Source organism: Varanus komodoensis, unplaced genomic scaffold, assembly GCF_004798865.1.
Source record: "Varanus komodoensis strain SLA01 unplaced genomic scaffold, ASM479886v1 scaffold26, whole genome shotgun sequence".
Taxonomy (NCBI): Eukaryota; Metazoa; Chordata; class Lepidosauria; order Squamata; family Varanidae; genus Varanus; species Varanus komodoensis.
The window spans coordinates 5,886,985-5,906,866 of NW_025335684.1; the positions used below are offsets into that span (position 1 = coordinate 5,886,985).

The 19,882-nt window shown below is 38.8% G+C and overlaps 1 protein-coding gene and 1 long non-coding RNA gene across 5 annotated transcripts in view; one reads left to right on the plus strand and one right to left on the minus strand.

Moving 5' to 3' along the window:
• Window positions 1-19,882, plus strand: part of USP22 (ubiquitin specific peptidase 22) — a 97,862-nt gene that overhangs the window by 11,261 nt on the left and 66,719 nt on the right. For 3 of the 4 annotated variants that reach the window (XM_044433861.1, XM_044433862.1, XM_044433863.1), the window contains one exon: window positions 17,436-17,568. In XM_044433861.1, coding sequence (XP_044289796.1) covers window positions 17,436-17,568 — 133 coding nt within the window. Of the gene's footprint in view, window positions 1-17,435; window positions 17,569-18,317; window positions 18,391-19,882 lie in introns of those variants that run through there. The other variant, XM_044433864.1, reaches the window with a different exon arrangement.
• LOC123025276 lies at window positions 5,816-12,587 on the minus strand. Its single transcript, XR_006415092.1, has 2 exons — window positions 8,201-12,587; window positions 5,816-6,439 (listed from the first exon to the last, which is right to left on the minus strand). It is a non-coding gene; the product is annotated as an uncharacterized LOC123025276 (long non-coding RNA).

The following is a 19,882-nucleotide window of genomic DNA, read 5'->3' on the forward strand; positions in this document are numbered from 1 at the left end:
TCACGGGGAAACCTTTACCTTTTTATATTATAAAAGTTGATTATTCCTGTGTAGCGTGATGGTCTGCTGTTTAAAGAGACTTAAAAAAATTACAGTAGGCATGCCTAAATGAGTGGGCATGCCTGAAATAGTATTGTTTAACTTGGATTTTTATCATGCCTTTCTCCAAGGAATTCGAGAGTGGCATATATGGTGTGGTGTCCTTCCTTCCTCTTTTGGGACCTTTGTTTGCTTAGTGTGAGATGCTTTAGAAGCCAAGAGAAATGGGCTGGTAGATATGGAACTAGCTAGTTGCTGAATTTTGCTTGCAATCAAGGATGGTTGTGCATCTTCACGCTACCTTGGATCTTAGAGCTCTGCTCTTGTCATCGAGCAAAGAATAAGGCAAAAAACTCCTTTGTGGAAAGAGTCTGTGTTTTCCAAATTGTGGAAATGCATTTCTTTTAAGGTCTCTGTCTGCAAGCATAGTTGCATGGATCACAAATTTAGGTAGGGGTGCATTTCTTGACATAAGGATTCTGAATATAAGTCACTGATTCATGGGACAAGCCTAGCATTAGTACACTTCATGGTGATCTATATTTCACCACACATGGTCTCTGAGATTACTCAGCTGAGATCTCTTATAATAATCGAGTCAATATGTAGGCAGCAATCTGTTCTAACAGTAAACTGCAGTAAACGAATTGAAAGATACATGTGCCATAACATGTCTGCATTGGTCAAATGGCATGTCGGTCCACAGCTAAACAAGTTAAGGCCCTGTGTTTCATGAATTCAAAATGCTTTAGTCTAGCAATCTTTCCATATACAAGTATGAGCTGGTTTGCATCTCTCGATTTGGAAGGTGACTTTAGTGATGAGTAATTGGGATCAAGCAGTTATCCTTTGCTGTTTCCTGTACTAATTCCCAAATCTCCTTGCTTCCTCGAATGTATGTTTACCATTCTATAGATAAATGGGAACTTAATTAATCAATATTCTCTTTCAGTTCTGTTCTTGCTTTGTGGGTTTCATTTTGTTTTCTGCCTTGCTTCTGCTTAATTAATATAACTTTGTCTGTTGCCTCTTGTATATCACCAGTGATGTCAGTTCAGTTTTGGGAAGTGTTTCCCAGGAATAAGATGGAGACTGGATGAGTACTTAGTACTTCTATTCAGGACATTTGGGTGTCATCACACTGGAATTATGCTTCTTTCAGCTGGAAATATGTGAAGATGTCAGCTGTTCTTGAGGCTGGGTTTCCTTCAAATGTAGGTATTTTTCACTTTAATCTTTTCCTACAACTTAAGCAGCTTGGCCTTTTGTATCAGCCATATAAACTTACCTCTTAACTCAATGCATATTCTGAGTCCCTGCTGCATATTCATTTATTGATGATGTATGATGAGTGGTTATATAAAACAGAACTTCCTCAGTATTGGCACTTAAATTGCTAAATTCCTTTTCAAGCAATACTACCTTTGTTAAAATTGTAAAATGCAGGGTAAGGAAGATCATAAATCATTACTCCTTATGCATTCTCTTATACTGCTTCCTTTCCTAATTTTGCTTCAGTGTTATATCTTTACCTGTAGTGTGTTTATATTATATATAGTGTGATGTGAGCCGCCCCGAGGCTTCGGCGAATGGGGCGGCATAAAAATGTTTTAATAAATAAATAATAAATAAATTATAATTAAGCCACTGTATGAAGCCTAATGTGTAGGAAAGCATAATGTAAATATTTTAAATAACCTTCATTTATTCGAGAAATCCAAGTGAAGTATCATAGGGCTACATCGTGGAAGTTTATGTGCCATACCCCTAAAGCCTTCCTCCGTGATTCAGAGTTCCAGTGGCGTTTGCTCATCATGAAGAATCATTAGGTTGGCTTTCCCACACAACATGTAAAAGGCAAGCTGTATGTTTTATGTGCATTTGACATACTGCAACATGACCTGCTCCACTCAACCTAGTCTTCCTTTCTTGACTTTGGTTCACAGGTGTGCCACATACTGTTTGTAGGTGAATTATTGGCTTTAGCTGTTACAAGAATGTTCTTTCGTGTCTGTTCTTGTGAAGAGCTAGATCAGGCCCCTCCATCATGGTGCCCTCAAAATGATTTAACTTCTGTCTAACCAAGCCCACATGACTGATGGTCATGAATCATGGGAATAGTGGTCCAAACACCTGGAGAGCACCAGACTGGGCAGGACTGAGCCAGATGTAAGAGAGCTTTCCCATCATTCAGTGACCTTTTGTAGCAATTTCTCCCCTGAATCTGTTTTTATGAAAGCAGCATGGTTTCTCATTTGAGCATAATTGTAGCTACTCGTTCATGTAAGTGCAAGAAACCTAAAACTGGTGTTGGTGATGATATTTCTCAGCTTAGTTAGAACTAAGGACTCTTTTAATGCATGTTTTATGACTTTGAGGACTTCACGCTTTCCTTAATTCAGTCTTTGGTATTGCAAGATTTCTATTTTACCCCTCAGTGTTTACCTAGTTGCTACTTAAAATATCTTTGGTGGAGGAGATTGCTAGGCAACCTGTTACATTGCCCAGTAAGGAGCTATAATAATTTATATTAAATCTAATTTTCTGCATATGCTTTGATATTCTGATGAATGGGGCAAACACTGATCTTCATGTCATCTTTGGTGATTATATTTCATGTCTTTTCTCTTTTCCCTTCCTCTGAGCCCTCTCAAGCTGCCTTAACCTACTTGGTTTCTTTCCTTCTCTCATGTGTCCCAGTATTCTGTAAACTCTTTAATCAATCCCTTTATGTTCGTTCTCTCTCTCTCTCTCTCTCTCTCTCTCTCTCTCTCTCTCTCTCTCTCATATATTCCATGTAGTGCTGAAAAGTTGGTCTCTCTATTGTTTTGTGACATGGGCTGCAATGTATAGTTCGGTCAGTGCAGCAGGACTAGCTGCATCTAGCATACCTGATTCAGCATTTGTAGATTGAAATAATGTTACCAGAATGGCTGAGGAAACTGCTGGCTTTTCATACATTTCTCCTCATGATATTGTGTCATGAAGTTATAGTTGAATTCTGTACCTTGGCAGACAGGAGGAGATACTGTAGTATCCAAACAAGGTTAGCAATGTGTATGCTTGTCTGTCCATGGGTTTCTGTTTTGGCTTGCTAAGGTACGGTAAAATCTGAGACAGACACACTTGCTTGGAAGTATGACACAGTGACTGGTTTGCACATTATGGCAACATTTGGTGACAGGTATGGGCTAATTAACCCATTAATTAATGGTTAATTAAGTGTGGGAATGCATGGCAAATGCACACTGCTTCTGGTTTGCAGCTACAGCTTATAATATTGCATTTGTAGGCTGCTAGCATGACCTTCAACCCATAGACTCAGCATTCAGCAGTAAACCCTAACCCCACTTCCTGTTACATATGTGTGGTAGTTTTTTTACAACATCTAAATCATTTTGTGAAATTAGTAAATAAAATACGGAAAAGTAATGGGTAATTTTTAGTGGTTTTTTTAGGGTTATGGAGACAGTGTGAACCCAAAATGGAGAGTAGTTGAGAAATGGTCACACCGTAATTTCAGTTGACCTTTAGAAAAGTGTGCATTTTTATGCTTCATGTTACCTCTGGAAAGAAAGAATCAAGAACCCAGGGAAGTTTATGGTTATGAATTTATTTTTTAGCTTTTAAGTAGGGAGCTTCCAAGCAAATATTTATTTAGCACCTACTTTCTGTTTCAGTTCTGCCTTGCAAGTGAAATAATTACAGGACTGTCTAGAAAAAAGTCCAAATGCTTTGTGCTTTAGTTACTTTGTTGCAACTTTGCTACTTTGTTCTAAATGCTTGCTGCTTGCATACTTCTTGAGGATTTTCTGGGTGAAATATGCTTGCTGCTGTTACATGTTTGCTGCATTTCTTGCTGCTGCTACTAATTGTATGAAACATGCGTAGCACTTTCACTCAGCAATTCTGAAAGTTAGGTCAATATTTTCCCCGGAATGTGGTTATGGTACACTAATGCAGAGAAAGTATTGAGCTGAAGTACTGGGCCATTTCTCATAATATGTCAGCTCATCATGTGTTAATTTATCCCTGTGGTGCTGCAGTGCATGCCACCATTATGAATATGCAACCCCCACTCAAAACAACCCGTCTCCTAACACTGTAACAGACTGAATTATGTCAAGGTAGTGCTCAGGTATTTTTTGTTGACCAGTTTCTCATATCACAACAATGCCTATCAAGACTGGTTGGAGGTGGCATATTCATGAAGGCAGCTGGCAAATGACACAGCTTCTTGAGGGTGAATTAACCTACAACCTTCATGTTGTATGAACCGGATAACTGAGTTTATGATAGGCAGAACTTAGGTCATTTGGTTCACAGCTGAATTTCCTTGGCTGCAATCCTGTTCATGCTTACTTGAAAGTAAGCAGCATTGAGGCTTACTTCTTAGTAGACATGCATGAGAGTTTGCCATTATACTGCCATTCTACACCAACAGATTTTTATTAGTGATTGAGGATGCTTACTTGTATTAATGGAAGTCTAAATGCTGCTCTTAGTCTCCCTTGTCTTTTGTGTGGTCACAGAATTCTGATTTTCTGATAAGGGTTTGAGCTCATGGAGGTCAAGGAAGAAATAACTCAGGAGGCAAAATGGACAAAGGGCTGTGCAGGCCACACAATCTACATCTGCTGACTTAACTGTTGGACCTTTAGCTTGGATTGGCCATGTATCAGCTGAGAACTTGCTCTGGAGCAATATGAGCTGACTTAACTACTTTTGAACAAAAACGGTCTTTTAAAGATTTAGATTGAATTATATAGTTTTCATGCAGGTGTGCAGAATATAAAAGGAACTTGTTTCTCTTTGGATTCAACTGGAGAATGCTAACAAGTCTGCATATGCTTTTTACCTTGCTCTAGCTTTCTGGATAGCTATTTATGGAACGTCTTTCATTTTCTTAAGTCATGTTACTGTGTGTTGCATTCTAGTTTTGGAGCAGCCATTGCTGATGTTTCCTTTACTTCTTGTAGAAGTAACAGCCTAAGGGCTGCTGGACACTTTGCAAGTTGGCAGTGATACCAAGTAGACTGTCTGCCATTTGAGGATAGCTGGTATGTGGCCATGCATTGGCTGTAACCAACACTTTAACCCTCCGCCTTATTCAGGCGAGTGAAGTAGAGACCAGCCAGAAGTGCTGGTTCTGTGCCACATGGCAAAGTCACACTTGTAAATCTTCCCACTACTATTCTTGTTGCTTTGTACTTCCACGGCCAAACTGCTGTTTCCTTGTCCTTTCTATTACAAGAGCTTTCTAGGCCTTGGACTCAACACTGTAATGTGAATAGCTGTATGTTTAGATATGGATTAATTTAACAAAAAAGTATTCCTCATTTCTGTGGAATATATATAAGACCTGGATGTTAATATTTGGCAAATACAACTTTTCAGGTCTGTTCTGCAAAACAGAGGGGATCTTAAACTACTTAAGACGGTTCCTCATTAGTACTACATATTTCTCAATGAAAATAGTTTTTTTTAAATCTGAATGCTTATACCAGGGGTCCTCAAACTTTTCCACCGGCGGCCAGTTGAAAGGTGCCGGTGCTGGGCGCAGGCTGGAAAGGTGGTGCCGGTGGTGTGTGTGTGTGGGGGGGCAGCACATGTGGGCATGCGTGCTGGGGCAGGGCACGTGGCGAGACAAGGCGAGGCGTGAGGGGGCAGGCACAGCAAGGGGAGGCGAGGTGCGGGTGTGTGGCAAGGAGAGGCGAGGTGCGGGCAGGGGCGGGCACGCGCTGCGAGGCGAGCTCATGAGGTAGCGGCTTGCTCACCGAGTGAGCAAACTGCCGCCTCCCCACGTGCAGGGTGAGGTGGGCAGTGGTGGTGGGCATGTGCATGGGTGTGGCGAGTCCAAATGGGCATGACTGGCCGGATCTGGCCCCTGGGCCGTAGTTTGAGGACCTATGGCTTACACCACTGGCTTCCCTGGATGGTCCGCAATTGCCATGCCAGAATGTTTTCGTGCAGAAACATTAAACATGTGGCTGAAATGTATATAGTGCTAAGGTAGACCTGAATTCTTGTTTGGCAAGAATTGCAACTTAACGTGATTGTACTGTTGCATTTCAGCTTCCACCTTTGTGTAAAAGCTTGCTTAAAAGGTCCTATTTTGAGTTCTGGCTTGCTTTAAGAGGCAGTTAGTGTACCTAAGTAGTTGTGTGGCAGCATATATAAGTATAGTTTTGACATCACAATAAACCATCTTGAATCATGATGTGAGCAAGTTGCAACAAGCTTCGAGCTCTTTTGCTCCCCTTACCCCCACTTGTCAGGAGGAAATCAGATGCTTTGAGATTGTTTAGGCTTTACTTCCAAGCCCTAAACTGTGGTTAGTCTTCAGCATGGTTTGCACAAAATAAGCCAGCTTCATAATTCATGGTTTGAAGTTGGCCTCCTGCAAGCAAATCACAGTTAATGGTAAAGCGAAAATTTGCACTCTTGTTTTAGGTACACTAGGAGAGTAGAATATTGCTGCAGCCATAAAGCATAGTTTATTGTAGCATCTGAACCAGCGTATTAAGTAGAAATCTGTACTGACTTCCATATTGTCAGTTCATCCATGCTCTTTTCATTTTGAGTATAGATCTTCCTCTTAGTGTTCAACATGGTAGACTCATTTAAATTGGCAAAGAAAAAGCTAATAATCACTGATTAAATCACATTTCCCATTGATACTACTTCACATAAACTATGGTATTTACAACTAAGTAAATATTGTGCTATTTCATTCTTACAACTGGGGTTTGTATCTCTTTGTCATGTATATATTTGTCACAGTTTTCTCTTTTACCTAGAGAGGGATGTCATTAAAGTACTGTTTCATAAACCTAAAGCAGACCATGTTTAACCTGTGCATAACCCATGCTTGCCAGGCTCAAATGATTTGACAACCCTTGCATAGCATTGTGTTTTCGAACAATTGCACATGCAAGCTATAGCAGACTTTCACGTTGGGCAAGTAGCATCACTGCTTTTATATTTTCAACATTATCTGTGTAACTGAGAACTAAAAAAAAAGAAAAAGATTGTGAAAGGTCTGTCCATGTCTTTATACGGGAATTGGAACTTGGAGTACGTACAGAGCAGTTTCTACAGGCATCGGTACTGGGTCTCAGTACACTGTAGTAGAGGCCCAGTTATGCCTTCCAGCAATGTCAGATAAGATCCAAAATCATTCATCTCCTTTGTGTACACAAGTGACAGTAACTAGGTCCTGACATTCTTGTCTAAAAGAATCAGTGGGAAGTTAATGAAATTCCGCTAGCACCTGTGGGCTATTGTCTTCCCCACAGTTGTAAATAATTTGTGAACTGCTAAGTGTTACAATACTGTATGTTGCTAATTTGTGAGGTGTGCACTCTCAGTGGTATTTCTTGTTTGTTGATCATGAGCTGCTACAATACATATTTCACTCTGAAATCTCACATGTGTAGAAGACGCTAATATTGTTCTCTTGAGTAACTGTGTTCATGGTTTGTGTGTGTAAGTGGGGCATGGTAGCTATACTAGCAGTATTGTGCTCTGGTGATAAAAATACACATGTTCAGTACTTTTAATACCCTGATCCTAAACCTACTTATTGGAAAGTGAATTCAGTACAACTTGTATTCAGTTTTGTATGCTATGGATCATGAACTGTCAGTTTTACTCAGATTTGATTTATTTCCTCAATAACTTTGGAAAATATTTTAAAGTAATTTAAAGGAACTTTAAATTAGGATTTTAAAGTAACTTAAGGAACTTCTAGTATGTGTATCTTGCATACCTATCCTAAAAATGAAGCCGGACCATTTGAAATGCCTTCTTGCCTTTAAATACAGAATACCCTACCTTTTGCCTTGGAACATTTGGATTAGGAACCTTTCCTCTAAGTTTGTACTAATTTTCAGCAGGATGCTCCCCAAATGCATGCTTACTTGTGACTGCATGAATGATGATTCTATTTTTTTTTTTATTTAAGATTATTGCTTGGCCAACTTTATAGATAATACCCTCTCATACTGTGAGCACAGTCTGCTCCATAAGTGTATTCCTGATTGTTCCTGAACACCATAAACATAGACCTACAGACATCAAAAATGGTGTGTTTATGGTAGATGGCTATTAAGGCAAAGTAAAAATTATATTTACAAAATAAATATGCCACATGACTTACCTTTCCTCTGTGAGTATCATTTGAAGGATCATTTTTCCTGCATACATGAATAATGTTTAGCAAACAGCAGCAAAGGCAGACTTCTTCATTTATCATAATTGGTGGGTGCCCTGGTATATATGTAAAAAGGGTAGAGAATACTGCTGTCGAGACATGGCTGTTTTATATCCTGTCACCACACTTTAAAATATCTTCAGAATGTACTTTCTTTTGGTAATACCTTCCTATTCAGTAATATTTTTTTTATCAAGTAGGATATTTCTTCATTTCAGATTTCTAGGTATATTTCTTTTTTCCATCTTTCTTGCATTTACTCTTCACTGCTGGATTTTCACGGTTTCAGTGTCTGTTATGGAACTGGAATTAAAATGTGGTTTTCAGAGGTCTGTCTCATTAGCTTAAAAAAGGTGGGGAATTAATATAAATTGAATAATTCTTGTGTGAACTACTTAAAGTGTATTTGATATAAAATAAAATCAAGAAATAAATAGGTTGAATTTTTTTTTTTAGGTTGAAACTTTTTATTTAAATAAAAACATACTACAAAATATGGATCTTGAACTGGTAATCTTGAGGGGATAATAAGTCTGTACCTCAGTCTAGCTTTGGCCAAAATGAAGAGCAGGGAGAATAGCCATATGGTGTTAGGAAGCTTCTTCCCACTATTTGGCTAAAAGAAGTATGCCGGTTCTCAGATTCCTGTCAAGACTTCTATGTTATGCTTGCTTGCTGGTCTGAGCAATTTTGGAGACTCTGCTTCTTGCTGACTATGGACTGCCTTTACCCCCTTCTCTCTTAACCTTGCTTAGCTCTTACCTACGTCAACATAAGCTGGGTATGACAGCATCCGTGATGACAACTTTCTTTATCCCTTTTTTTTAAATCTAAGAGTAGCAGCTGCCTTTCTAGAACCATCTCACATGCTGCATTTTTAAAATGGATTGCTTAAGGAGGAAAAAACCTTATCTTTTTTTAAACCTACCCTACCATCCATGAGGGAGTTGAACATTACTTTGGGGATTTGTCAACAGTTTTCTGTTAGTGGTGATTTATGTCAAAAAAGTAAGTGAAATATATCAGAAGGTTGTGCTGAGATGACAAAGAAAGAACAGTAATTATAACAGTATTCCCTTCAACTGAGGTATTCAAATATCTCTTTGTAATTCCATTTGAAGCACAGATTTTTATCTTTAGAAGTGGTTAGAAAAGCTGCCTTATGCAACTGAATAAAATACAAGTTTAGCACTTTGTTCTGCATGCTTCCTCTCTCTGGAACTTAATCCTCCTTTCATTTAGTTAAACTTGAGGTAAGGCTTATCTGGAAAGTTTGGAAAAACCAAAATAGTATGATGTGTTAGAGTCATAGTTAACAGCTTATTACAGGGGAGGTTCATTTTGCAGAAGAGTTCCAAGACAGTCACCCATCTCCTTCCTTCTGAGCAGAATGCCAAAGTCTTCTTGGAATAATTTCCCCTGTAATACATGTATTTTGCCTTTGGATTGACTGTGTGTATGTTCGGGTGAGATTGTTTTCAGTGTCACATTTGGACTTCAGTTGCGGTACTTAAGAGGGAGCAGATCCCTGCTCAGTGATGAGGCCCACTAGGTGACACCGGAGTGGTCATTGTGCTTCAGCATTATTTGTCCCATGAGATGGCTCTGAGAATAAAAAAGAAACTTCCTGTGAAATCGGCTCCGAGGTGCTTGGAGAATGAGTGAGATACAAGTGTGATAAAAACCATTAACTGGACCAGTGGGCACAAGCATATTAGAAAAGCCGTGAAAATGAAATGTTCAAGCCGATCAATTTGTTAATTTCCACTGAGAAAACTCTCTTGAGACAAATCTTCAGTGCAAACCTGTTTCTCTCCATACACTTACACTGCAGGGAGAAAATATGTGGGTTATATATCTAACCCTGTCTTTCTGTCCACCCACCCTTTTTTCCAGGAAAATATTGGGAAATACAGCCCGCTTGCATGCTGCTTTATCCCAAAGTGGTGGAGTGAACTAGTGCATGTGGGTCTGGTCCACGTCTGCTTAGCTTCAGTAGTGTTGCCGCATAAGATAGCCTTGGATCATTCGTTCATTCACTTGGTCCTGCTGTGCGGAAATGCTTTAAAAATGCATGGGAGTCCTCTGCAGACATTCCGAACATGAAACTATTCATAATGTAAAATGGGCAGACATGCATTCTCGACTTTCTGATGCCAAAACAATGCAGTCATTTTCATCCATTGCTTTATTTGAAATGCCACTTGGTTTTTGAGAATTTGTGGTCACTGCAGTTGCGCTTCATGAAATCATTTCTAAAGCAACCTTAAAATGGTTTTTGGATAAGTAGAAAATTTCAGTGTGCTTTCTGCTTTTCCTTGCTCTTTTCTCATGTAATAAGCTGTATGTTTCTGAGGATGTCTTGGCTTTTACTTCTGTCAGTGCAGTGTAGTGATTTAATTGTCTTTCCCTAGTTGAAGTAGAAATAAAATCTGCAGGGAATCAAATAATTCACAATGAAACTGCAGTGTTAAAGATGTTAATGCTTAGTACAGCTTCCCCCAATCTTCCGCAGGCCTTGGAATGCTGGGAATTGTAGTCAGACATTTGTGGGAGGGCATTAAGTTGAGAAAGGATGATAAAGAAATGTTTTGCTTGGAATTCTTCTTAGCCATTAATCCCAGCTGGTACTTACAGAATTTATATTTTTGTTTTGTTTAACTAAGCTATGCTTTGTAATTTAACATACAATGTCCATAAATAAAAAACCCCACTATAATTTACTAATTTCTGGGGGTGTCATTAAATAATCACTGTCAAGTAGAAGAGAGAATGTGGAGATAATGCAAGAGGGATGTAAAGCATAAAATATTTAGCCTGTACTGTATTGGCTGAAATGTTTCTCGTGCTATGAATTTTCTCTTGGAATTTAGAATCCAGTACAGGAGAACTAGTAATATCTAGTCTCCAATTTAGGTGAAGACACTGCTTGCCATCATCATTGCCACATATCTCATTGGAATGGTTTTTGGCTGACTAGTTATTTTCTTGTTGAGTAGATGCTTAGTTTGGATGGATAATTACCTAAAACTGAGAGCTATTTCATCAGGAAGGAAGTATTTCTCTTATGCATGATCCTGTACTAAGATCACCCTAACCCTATCATGCAAAATCCTTTCTGTTGTTGCCCGAGATTCCTAGTAGGGTGTCTTTTAAGACTCCTGATTATTTTGTGAACATATTGTGTGGGCAATGACTAAAGTGTTGGATTGGGGCTTGGGAGATCCAGGTTCTAGTCCCTAGTTGGACATGAAACTCACTAGGCGACTTTGGCTCAAATGGAGAAGAGGGCTCTGTAGACTCCTTTGCATTCCTAATGAGAGTAAAAAGACAGGGTATAAATGCAATAAAATGTGTAATTTCTTCATCTCTTGTATCCTTTCCCTTTGAACAGTTTTTGAGACTAGTGTTAAGGCAAATATCCTATGTACCGTTTGAAGTGGAACAGCCAAGTAACCTTTGTGTGTATAGGGAAGGGCCCAGCTTGTGCACATTACAGTCTGCCCAGATTCTGAGGAGGAGGTGGAGGGACAGAGGAGAGGAGATGACTTTGCAGTTTCAGGGCTACCTGTGAAGATCCTCAGACAGTGCACCAGGCTGCCTTGGAAAAGGCAGAAGACATTTCAGAACCGGATGGGGAAGAGTTCTAGAGAGTTCCTTGACCCTGTGTAGGGATGACAGGTGAAGCAGACAAACCAATTAAGTGTCCAATGTGTCCGCCATATCGCCCTCAAGAAGAACAGGCTGCTCATAGGGTGGGGTCAGAATCTTTTCTGGAAAAGCTATTTCAAGATATTTTAACTCTTCATACAAGCAGATGCTCTCCTTCAGCTTGTACGGAGTGTTACTTTGATTTATACTCTTGTAACTTGCTAAGCTCTGATAAAAAGACTGCATCTAAGGTCTTGTCTAAGTCTGCCCCCCCACCCCCCAAAAAAACGAATGGGGAATGACCTGCTCATTACTGTGCAGTGCATGTGCCACTTCTAATATGGAACTAGAAACTAGGCATACATGATCAGCAGATGTGGATAGCATCTCTAGCGACTGAAGCAGCTGCATCCATTTATTGCTGTGGGTGAAATTCCGGGGGACCGCCACCATTAATCTGGTGCTTCTCCTCTTCATGTGGCATGCATGCGTGTGTGCATGCTTATGTGTGGTGCGTCAGTAAATTAGGTGGGCTATGCCCCCTGTACATTTTATAAAGTCTCTTTCAGAGGCTTCAAAGGGTTGAACATGAAATTGTTCAGGGCAGCCAATGTGCAGCCTCTAGTTTGTATGACTGAGGATGCACCTGTGACCAGTACACACACACACACACACACACACACACACACACACACGGGCAGCCTGAAAGCCTGTGTAGCCCAGTATTCAGTTCCCACAGCAGCCAGCCAGATGCCTATGTTACACCCATAAGCTGAAGATGGGTATAGTAGTACTGACCTGTTCCCCTGCAACTGGTGTGCAGGGTCAATATAGCCATCATGAGCAGGAGCCATCTATTACTTTATTCTCCCTGATTTTAAAATCCATTTTTTAAAGCTGTCCAAGTCAGGCATTTGCTATTTCATTTTCATTGCAGCAGTATAAGTAGTTGCATGTGTCAGTTGCTCCAGTGTCTTGCTTTTCTCTATAGCAATGGCAATAAACTTGCCAAACAGCCTATTTAATCTTTTCTGTCTCTGAATGCACAGAAACAGCAAGCATTGGAACTGTGTTAACTTTTTGACATCATCTAAGGGCTAGGAAATTGGGACACTATTTCTTATAAATGGCTAGTGACCCAGACCTTATTTTAACATATGGCATAAAATGCCCTTAATTTTTTTTTCTTTTTGAAAAAGCAGCAACGGCAGCATAGGGAGGGAGCTTCTATACCCTCTTTTTTACTTTTCGGTATTGCATAAATAAATCATTGGGTAGAGAATCTGTATTGCAGCTATCTTTCCTGCTAGCGGAATTGCTCTGACTTTGATGTGGTCTAATTAAGTTCATATTTCCTATGGACAGCTTACAGTGCTTAAACAAAACAGAACTGAAGTCTCTGCTTGCCTAAATAAGATCCAGTGAGTTCTGAAGCTTTGACCTATATTTCCCTTAAGTTCTTCTTGCTGAAAAGATGTTGCTTAGAGTATTTCCTTCAAAGTAACATGGTAGGTTCCCCAAGAGCATACCTTGCCCTCACCCGTCCCTTAGAAATAATAATTCTGTTCCGTGTGTGATCTTGCCTTGCAAATAACTTATTGGTATCATGGATAGCACTGAATAAAAAACTGCACATAGAGTATCAGGTAGGCCAGGCTGCTTGGCGTGCCTGCTGCATTACTTCTCAAGTCACGTGTCCCTGAAGATTAGATCAATGCATTACCTAATAGGATGTTTAAAAACATTTTCACGATTTGCTGACACAGGGGAATGATGAGGTAAAGTAATAGATTTTTATACTCTATCTTAGAACACACTACTGCGGTATTCGCAATCATCTTGTTCTCATGTGAAATTGGCTACTGCAGTGGTGCATTGCAGGAAAAGGATAAAATCAGCACATGGATGTGCCTGTGTGTGTGTATTGAACAAGGTTCTGAATGGAGAGCAATTTGCAATCTGAAACAATTTTCCATCCTACTCTCGTCTTGTAAAGAAAGGGGAGTTTCCTTTTGAGTACATAGGGTTGCAGCTACTTAGGTATATTCTGTGTGTGTGTGTGTGTTCGTGTTCATGCAATATCAAGGGTTCTTAACCCATTTCATTCCTAGAGGAGCTGGTTTACTGAGTTTTTAAAACCAAGTGTTTGCAGTTTCTAACACCCTGGAGAAATTTTTCCATCATTGAGAGCTAATCATGAAATTCGAGCCTATGTTGAAGATGACTGATTGTTCCTCTGAGGTAAATCAGGTGCATTTGTGTTCATCAAAACAGATATTTGAGATAATTACTCTCCCACTTGTCTGTAGTTTAGCCCACACTATGCCTGCATTCTAGCAGTTCAGGGTTATACTTAGTGGCAGGAACCGTTTCTTCTGTGTATGTCTTTTGCTTTATATATTGGCACAATTTTAGAAAAGCTTCGTGCTTCAATTTCAGAATTGAAATTTAGTACCAATATTGGAAACTCCTCTGGAGAGGTTTTTTTTTTTTTTTTGGCAAATACAGCAAATCAAATCGTATCTAATTTAAGTGCGTTGGTCCATGTAACTATTTTCCAGTATATCTACCACATAACAAAAATATTCCCGGCGCCAGTCTTGTCAAGAAGGACAGAATTCTTCTAGTAGTGTACAGTGAAACCTTACATGCGGAGAGCCAACAGCCTCTGTAGGCTTATAGTCTTCAGTTACACATAAACATTCATTCTTGTTTTTATTATGCTCAAACTTTTCTAATGTTTTAATTCAGATATTGTTGTACTTCATGTATTGTATTCTTTAAACAATCTGTCCCGCAAAAAGCTAATTTCCAGTACTAATACAAATTATGCTTACTTTCAGTAGACATAATTCTGCTTTTGCTATGCATTGGGAGAGTGTTAACTCATGTGTTAATTGGTTTGCTGAGTGCCAGGATGTTTATGTTGTCAGTAACAAATGCACTGTGAATGACCACTGTTAATAATGTGATCATCACTTTTTCCCATTAAATTTCCTTCTGTCCTCACTTTACAAATCTCCCCACCCTGATATACATGCCATATGTACTGTATGAAATTCTCCATACATCTAATGATGGCCACCAGTCTAGGAGAGTTTATCCTCAATTGCATTTGTTAGATTTGCTTGTATTGCAAAAATAGCTTTTAGCTGATTTTTTTTAGAAAGCGTCTTCATGTTAAAATCCCAAGTGAACTTGTGTTAAAGGCAAGCCCCACTGAATCAAGAGGGACTTTTTTCAGGGTACGTGAGCATAGGATTGTGCTGCAATTCTACCACATTTAACGGGCTACAAGGGCTACAAGAATGGTTGAGGTTAATGCCCTGGTGCAAAATGCAGCCAGTGGTATCTTGTTGGTGTGCTTGAAATCTCCTGAACAGCATTTTGATTGTATGGTATCCTCTGGATGATTAAACCACTGAAGTGCACTGGTGTTTATCAACAGCTGAGAATGTTTCCATTTCTATGTTCTGTGTTACAAATATACAGACTTCCTCTGAAACCTCAGTTTAGTGAGTTTTAATGGTAACTGTCAGGATTAGCAACTCTATATGTATTTAACACCCCTACCTTGTGATTCACAAGCCACCTTGTGGTTGCCAGGTCCCTTCTTTCTGACTTCTTTTTATCTTAATGAGCTTCCGATAAAAGTCAAATGGAAGTGCGATTAGGATGATACAATTCTGTTGTACTTGAAGCTAGGGCACAAGGATTTTCAGTACACTGGATGTCCTTTATAAAGTAGCAGATTATTATAGAAAAGGTTCCCAGGGTTCTAGCATTACACCAAGATAAGGAAACTGGAGAAATAGCATGCAGATCGGGACTGTCTCAGTTTCGTTGAACTCACTAGGCTGTGACACAATTAAGAGGAGGCTAAGCTTGATTCACTCCTTATTCTAGAGACAAAAATACAAGGGGCACATTTACTTATGGAGAAGTAAAAAAAAGGTTCTGTGCTGGGACAGTATTGCAGTGGAGGTAAAAACTACTTTAACCCTGTAAGCAGGGGTCTGGCTTCTACAGATGAATTGCATGGCTATGTGGATATAATGTGTTTGGATACACAACATCCATTCCTCCCTCTTCACATGTGCCTGCACATCATAATTAATATTTGACTAATTTGAAGATAAATATGAGCACATGTCCTATTACAATGTATAGAAAGTTGTTTTTCCTCATGCATTGTATTAAGAATTCAGTGTATGTGAGGTTATTTCTTTATTTAACGTATAGTTAAACTATGGAATGCACTGCCACGGGAAGTAGTGATGACCACAAATCTTTAAAAAAAACAACTACTGGACAGGTACATGGAGAGTATTTGCGGCTTCTGGCTTTAATGGCTATGTGCTGCCTGCTTCACCAGAGGTGGCATGCCTGCATGTGCCGGTTGATGAGGAGTTTAGGCAGGTGGGGCTCTTGCACTTGTCCTTCTCGAGCGATCCTGTGAGCAGATGGTTGCCACTGTGTGTGCAGCATGCTGGATTAGGTGGACCGTTGGTCTGGCCAGCATGGCTTTTATATGTTTCTATGTTTTCATATTATTCTAATAAGATACTTCTTTCAGTAGCGAAACTAGTGATTGTAGTTTTGCTACAATCAAGAGAATTTTATACTAGATGGCAATCCATGTTCCCCTGCTGATCCTCCTCTAAAACATTCAAACACAAGTTCAAAATTCGGAGTCTCTGCCTTTCCATTTGTTTCCTGCTTGTTGTAACTCCGATATTGAAAAGAATGCATGTACATTAAAAAAAAGTTTTTTTTTTTTCATTTTCTAGGTTAGTGTTGTTGTTTGCCATGGAAATTGTTCCTCTGCATGTGTCCCTCCTAGTAAAGGGTGTAATAGTCATATTTGGCTTTTAAACTAATACTGATCTTATATAGAGAGAGGTACTTGGGACTTTTTGTGTAATTAAATTTGCATTTGCTCAGGGTTAGGATTAATTTTAATAACTGGAGGTTTCTTTAATGAATTCAGCAATTCATTGGAGCACAGAAAGTCCGTAGCTGATTAACTGAAGACTACATATATAACATAATCTTGGACTTGTTTGTCTGACTTTTGCAAGTTAAATAAGCCAGAGCTGGCTTTCATCTTGGTACAGTGGACAGTATTTCTCCTCTATGCATTAAACACTAGACGGGGGAATGTATATGCAATCTTTTTCAGATTGGTTGTTGACAGAAAGGAGCTGACTGACAAGCAAAGCAGGCCTCTAACTGATAGTATGGTAGTTGAGTATCATTTTGTATTTGTCCCTGTATCATCAGGAACAATGGTATATCAGAAGTATTATGGACTTGAATATCTAGTGTGTCAGTGGGCAAACATGCAGAATTGTTGCCTCTATCCCTGCTGAACAGAAAAGTCAGTTCTAGCTTTGTCTGGCTCTTTTTAATATTGGAAGGCAGAAACAGATGTCTTTTACATTAGAATCCACAATCCTAGCTGGAGGGTGGACTAATTTCTATGATACAGTATTTGCTGTTTGTAATGAGCATTCTCCTTCTCTTTCAGGCAAAGTCGTGCATCTGTCATATGTGTGGTGCCCACCTCAACAGACTTCATTCTTGCCTGTACTGTGTCTTCTTTGGCTGTTTTACAAAGAAACACATTCACGAGCACGCAAAGGCAAAGCGACACAACCTAGGTAAGTAATCATCCTCGGCTCTTGCACTATAGCTGCTTGTTTACTGCTTGTTAAATAAGTTCCATTATTTTTTGCAACATGGAAAATACTGCATTTAGATCGGATGAAGCCAGACAGCTTGTCTCCATTGACTGTAGAAGAAATTTCCTATAAATCATTCTGTTTTTCTAGTAACCTTATGGTCTGAAGTTATCCTGTAGTCTGGATCATAATTAATTGAGGCTATTGGCAAAGTAGTATGGCATGAAGCTTCCTGCTTTCTAAATGCAGTGGGAAAATGAATGGTGTAAAATGGGAGAAAGAGAAGTGGACTTTTATGCTCTCCATTTCAATATGTCGCAGAGCCCTTTAAAAATCATGGGAAAACGTTGATATACTTGAGGATTAAAGTTAGAGAGGTTGTCCCTTTATTTTGACAGCAGATGTCACCTCTTAATTCAATTGGATCCTGAATGGAATATTTTTAATTAAATGATTCAATTTCCTGCTTGAAGGCAAATGTTCTGTGCTGATTTATACTGGAAAATCATCTTTTTAAAATGCCCAATCCCTTTTACCCATAAAGAAGGTAAACCTGTTTTTAATTCACCTGGAGAATTTCCCAAATAGGCCTGTATTAATGCATATATTATCTATATAATTTTAACATTGCTATATTTTGTTTGAGGTAGACATTTGCATCTAGACCTCCTTGTTGGTATACAATTCTTAAAAAATGGATTTTGACTGTCATGTATTTACTTTGTTAGTTATAAACTTTCCATCTACTGCCTAACCTTCCCAGACTTGTCAGATGCTCAGCCTGGTAGAATTCAGCAAACAGTATGTCATCTTCTCTTATCAATGCCTATGAAAATGTCCTATTTCATTCATTCATTAATATATATTCATATATAGCCCTCTTACTGTAGATATATATATCTTAAAAAGGCTTCAGTGGAATCAAGAAGCTTGAATTATCTGTCTATAGCATCAGATATTTTACTTACACTTCGTTCATGCTTGCATTCATGCTGTATCCATTAAAATACATTCATTAAAAAGTCGTAAAACATGTTTTAATAGCAATTACCTGTGCCACAACCACCTTGCAGAAGAGTCCTCAGGGCATTTCAGGGCATACTGTCTTTTTCAGCAGGCAATATGATGAGCTGCTTATCAGTTAAACACATAGCTTAACATAGGACACTTGCCCTCAATTACTGTTCTGCTCAGAAAGGTCCTTCTCAGAAAAACTACTTTTGAGAAAGTTTATTGTAGTACATGGATTATAACAAAACAAAAAGCAACTCCTTAAAATAGTATTGTACATTATTCTATCAGAACAGGTTTTATCTTTTTGTATTGTTACTCTGAATTAAGATTTAATGAGAATTTAAGGCTGCTATTTCAGTGTTAGTAGGTTAGCATGGAGCAGCATGTGGCCTATTCATGCAACATTCTGCATAGTGTACTTGGTATGTACTAACTATACCAAATTTATATATAGTATAGTGGAGAAGCTTTGGCTCCAGTTTGTGACCACACTAGGATCTCTCATTTTTGTTCATCTTCACAACTGAGAGTATAAAGAGAATTCTAGGCATCAACTAAGTATTCTTAGGCTAGTAGAGCCAGTGCTGAACAACTTGGTGTAAGAGGGCTTTGCATATTTTAAATGAAGTAAACTTGTAAGAAGTTAGGAAACAGCATGAGGTGAAATGAAACCAGTGGAAGATCACAAAAATATGGTGGAAGTTGGGAGTGTTTCTTTTGATCAGCTATGGGATTTTGTCAATTGCAGGGACTAGGGTAGATTTAACTAATTAAACTAGCTAATGAAAATACTAATCATAAGTGTAGTTCAGAAGCAGATATGCATAATACAAATATAAATAGGAACAAGAAGAATAGCGGTGGATGGTTGTTGGGGCAAAATGTTATGCTGCCTTTTAAAATGTATTCTTAGTGTTAGATGTTTTTTCTAATCTTGGTGTGCAGTGTGAAGAGGCATTCTCTTGTCACTCTCAAATAGGAAAGAGTGCCTCTTTTTAAATGGTGCCAGTTATAGCACATTTAGCATTTAGAAAAAAGTATACTTCAAGACTCTCATCATATACAAATTCATATAAATTTAAAATGGATTATATTTTATTAGCATTGTATTTTCAAGTGTTGCAAGGAGTTTTTATTGTGTTTTGTCTCATGACTGTGATCTGCCCAGAGGTGCTGTGGCACAATTGGGCAGCATGCAAACATTTTAAACAGATAAATAGATTTGATAATTTTTTCCTTTTCAATCAGATGTCAGTGCTAATTTTCTCATTCAAAACCT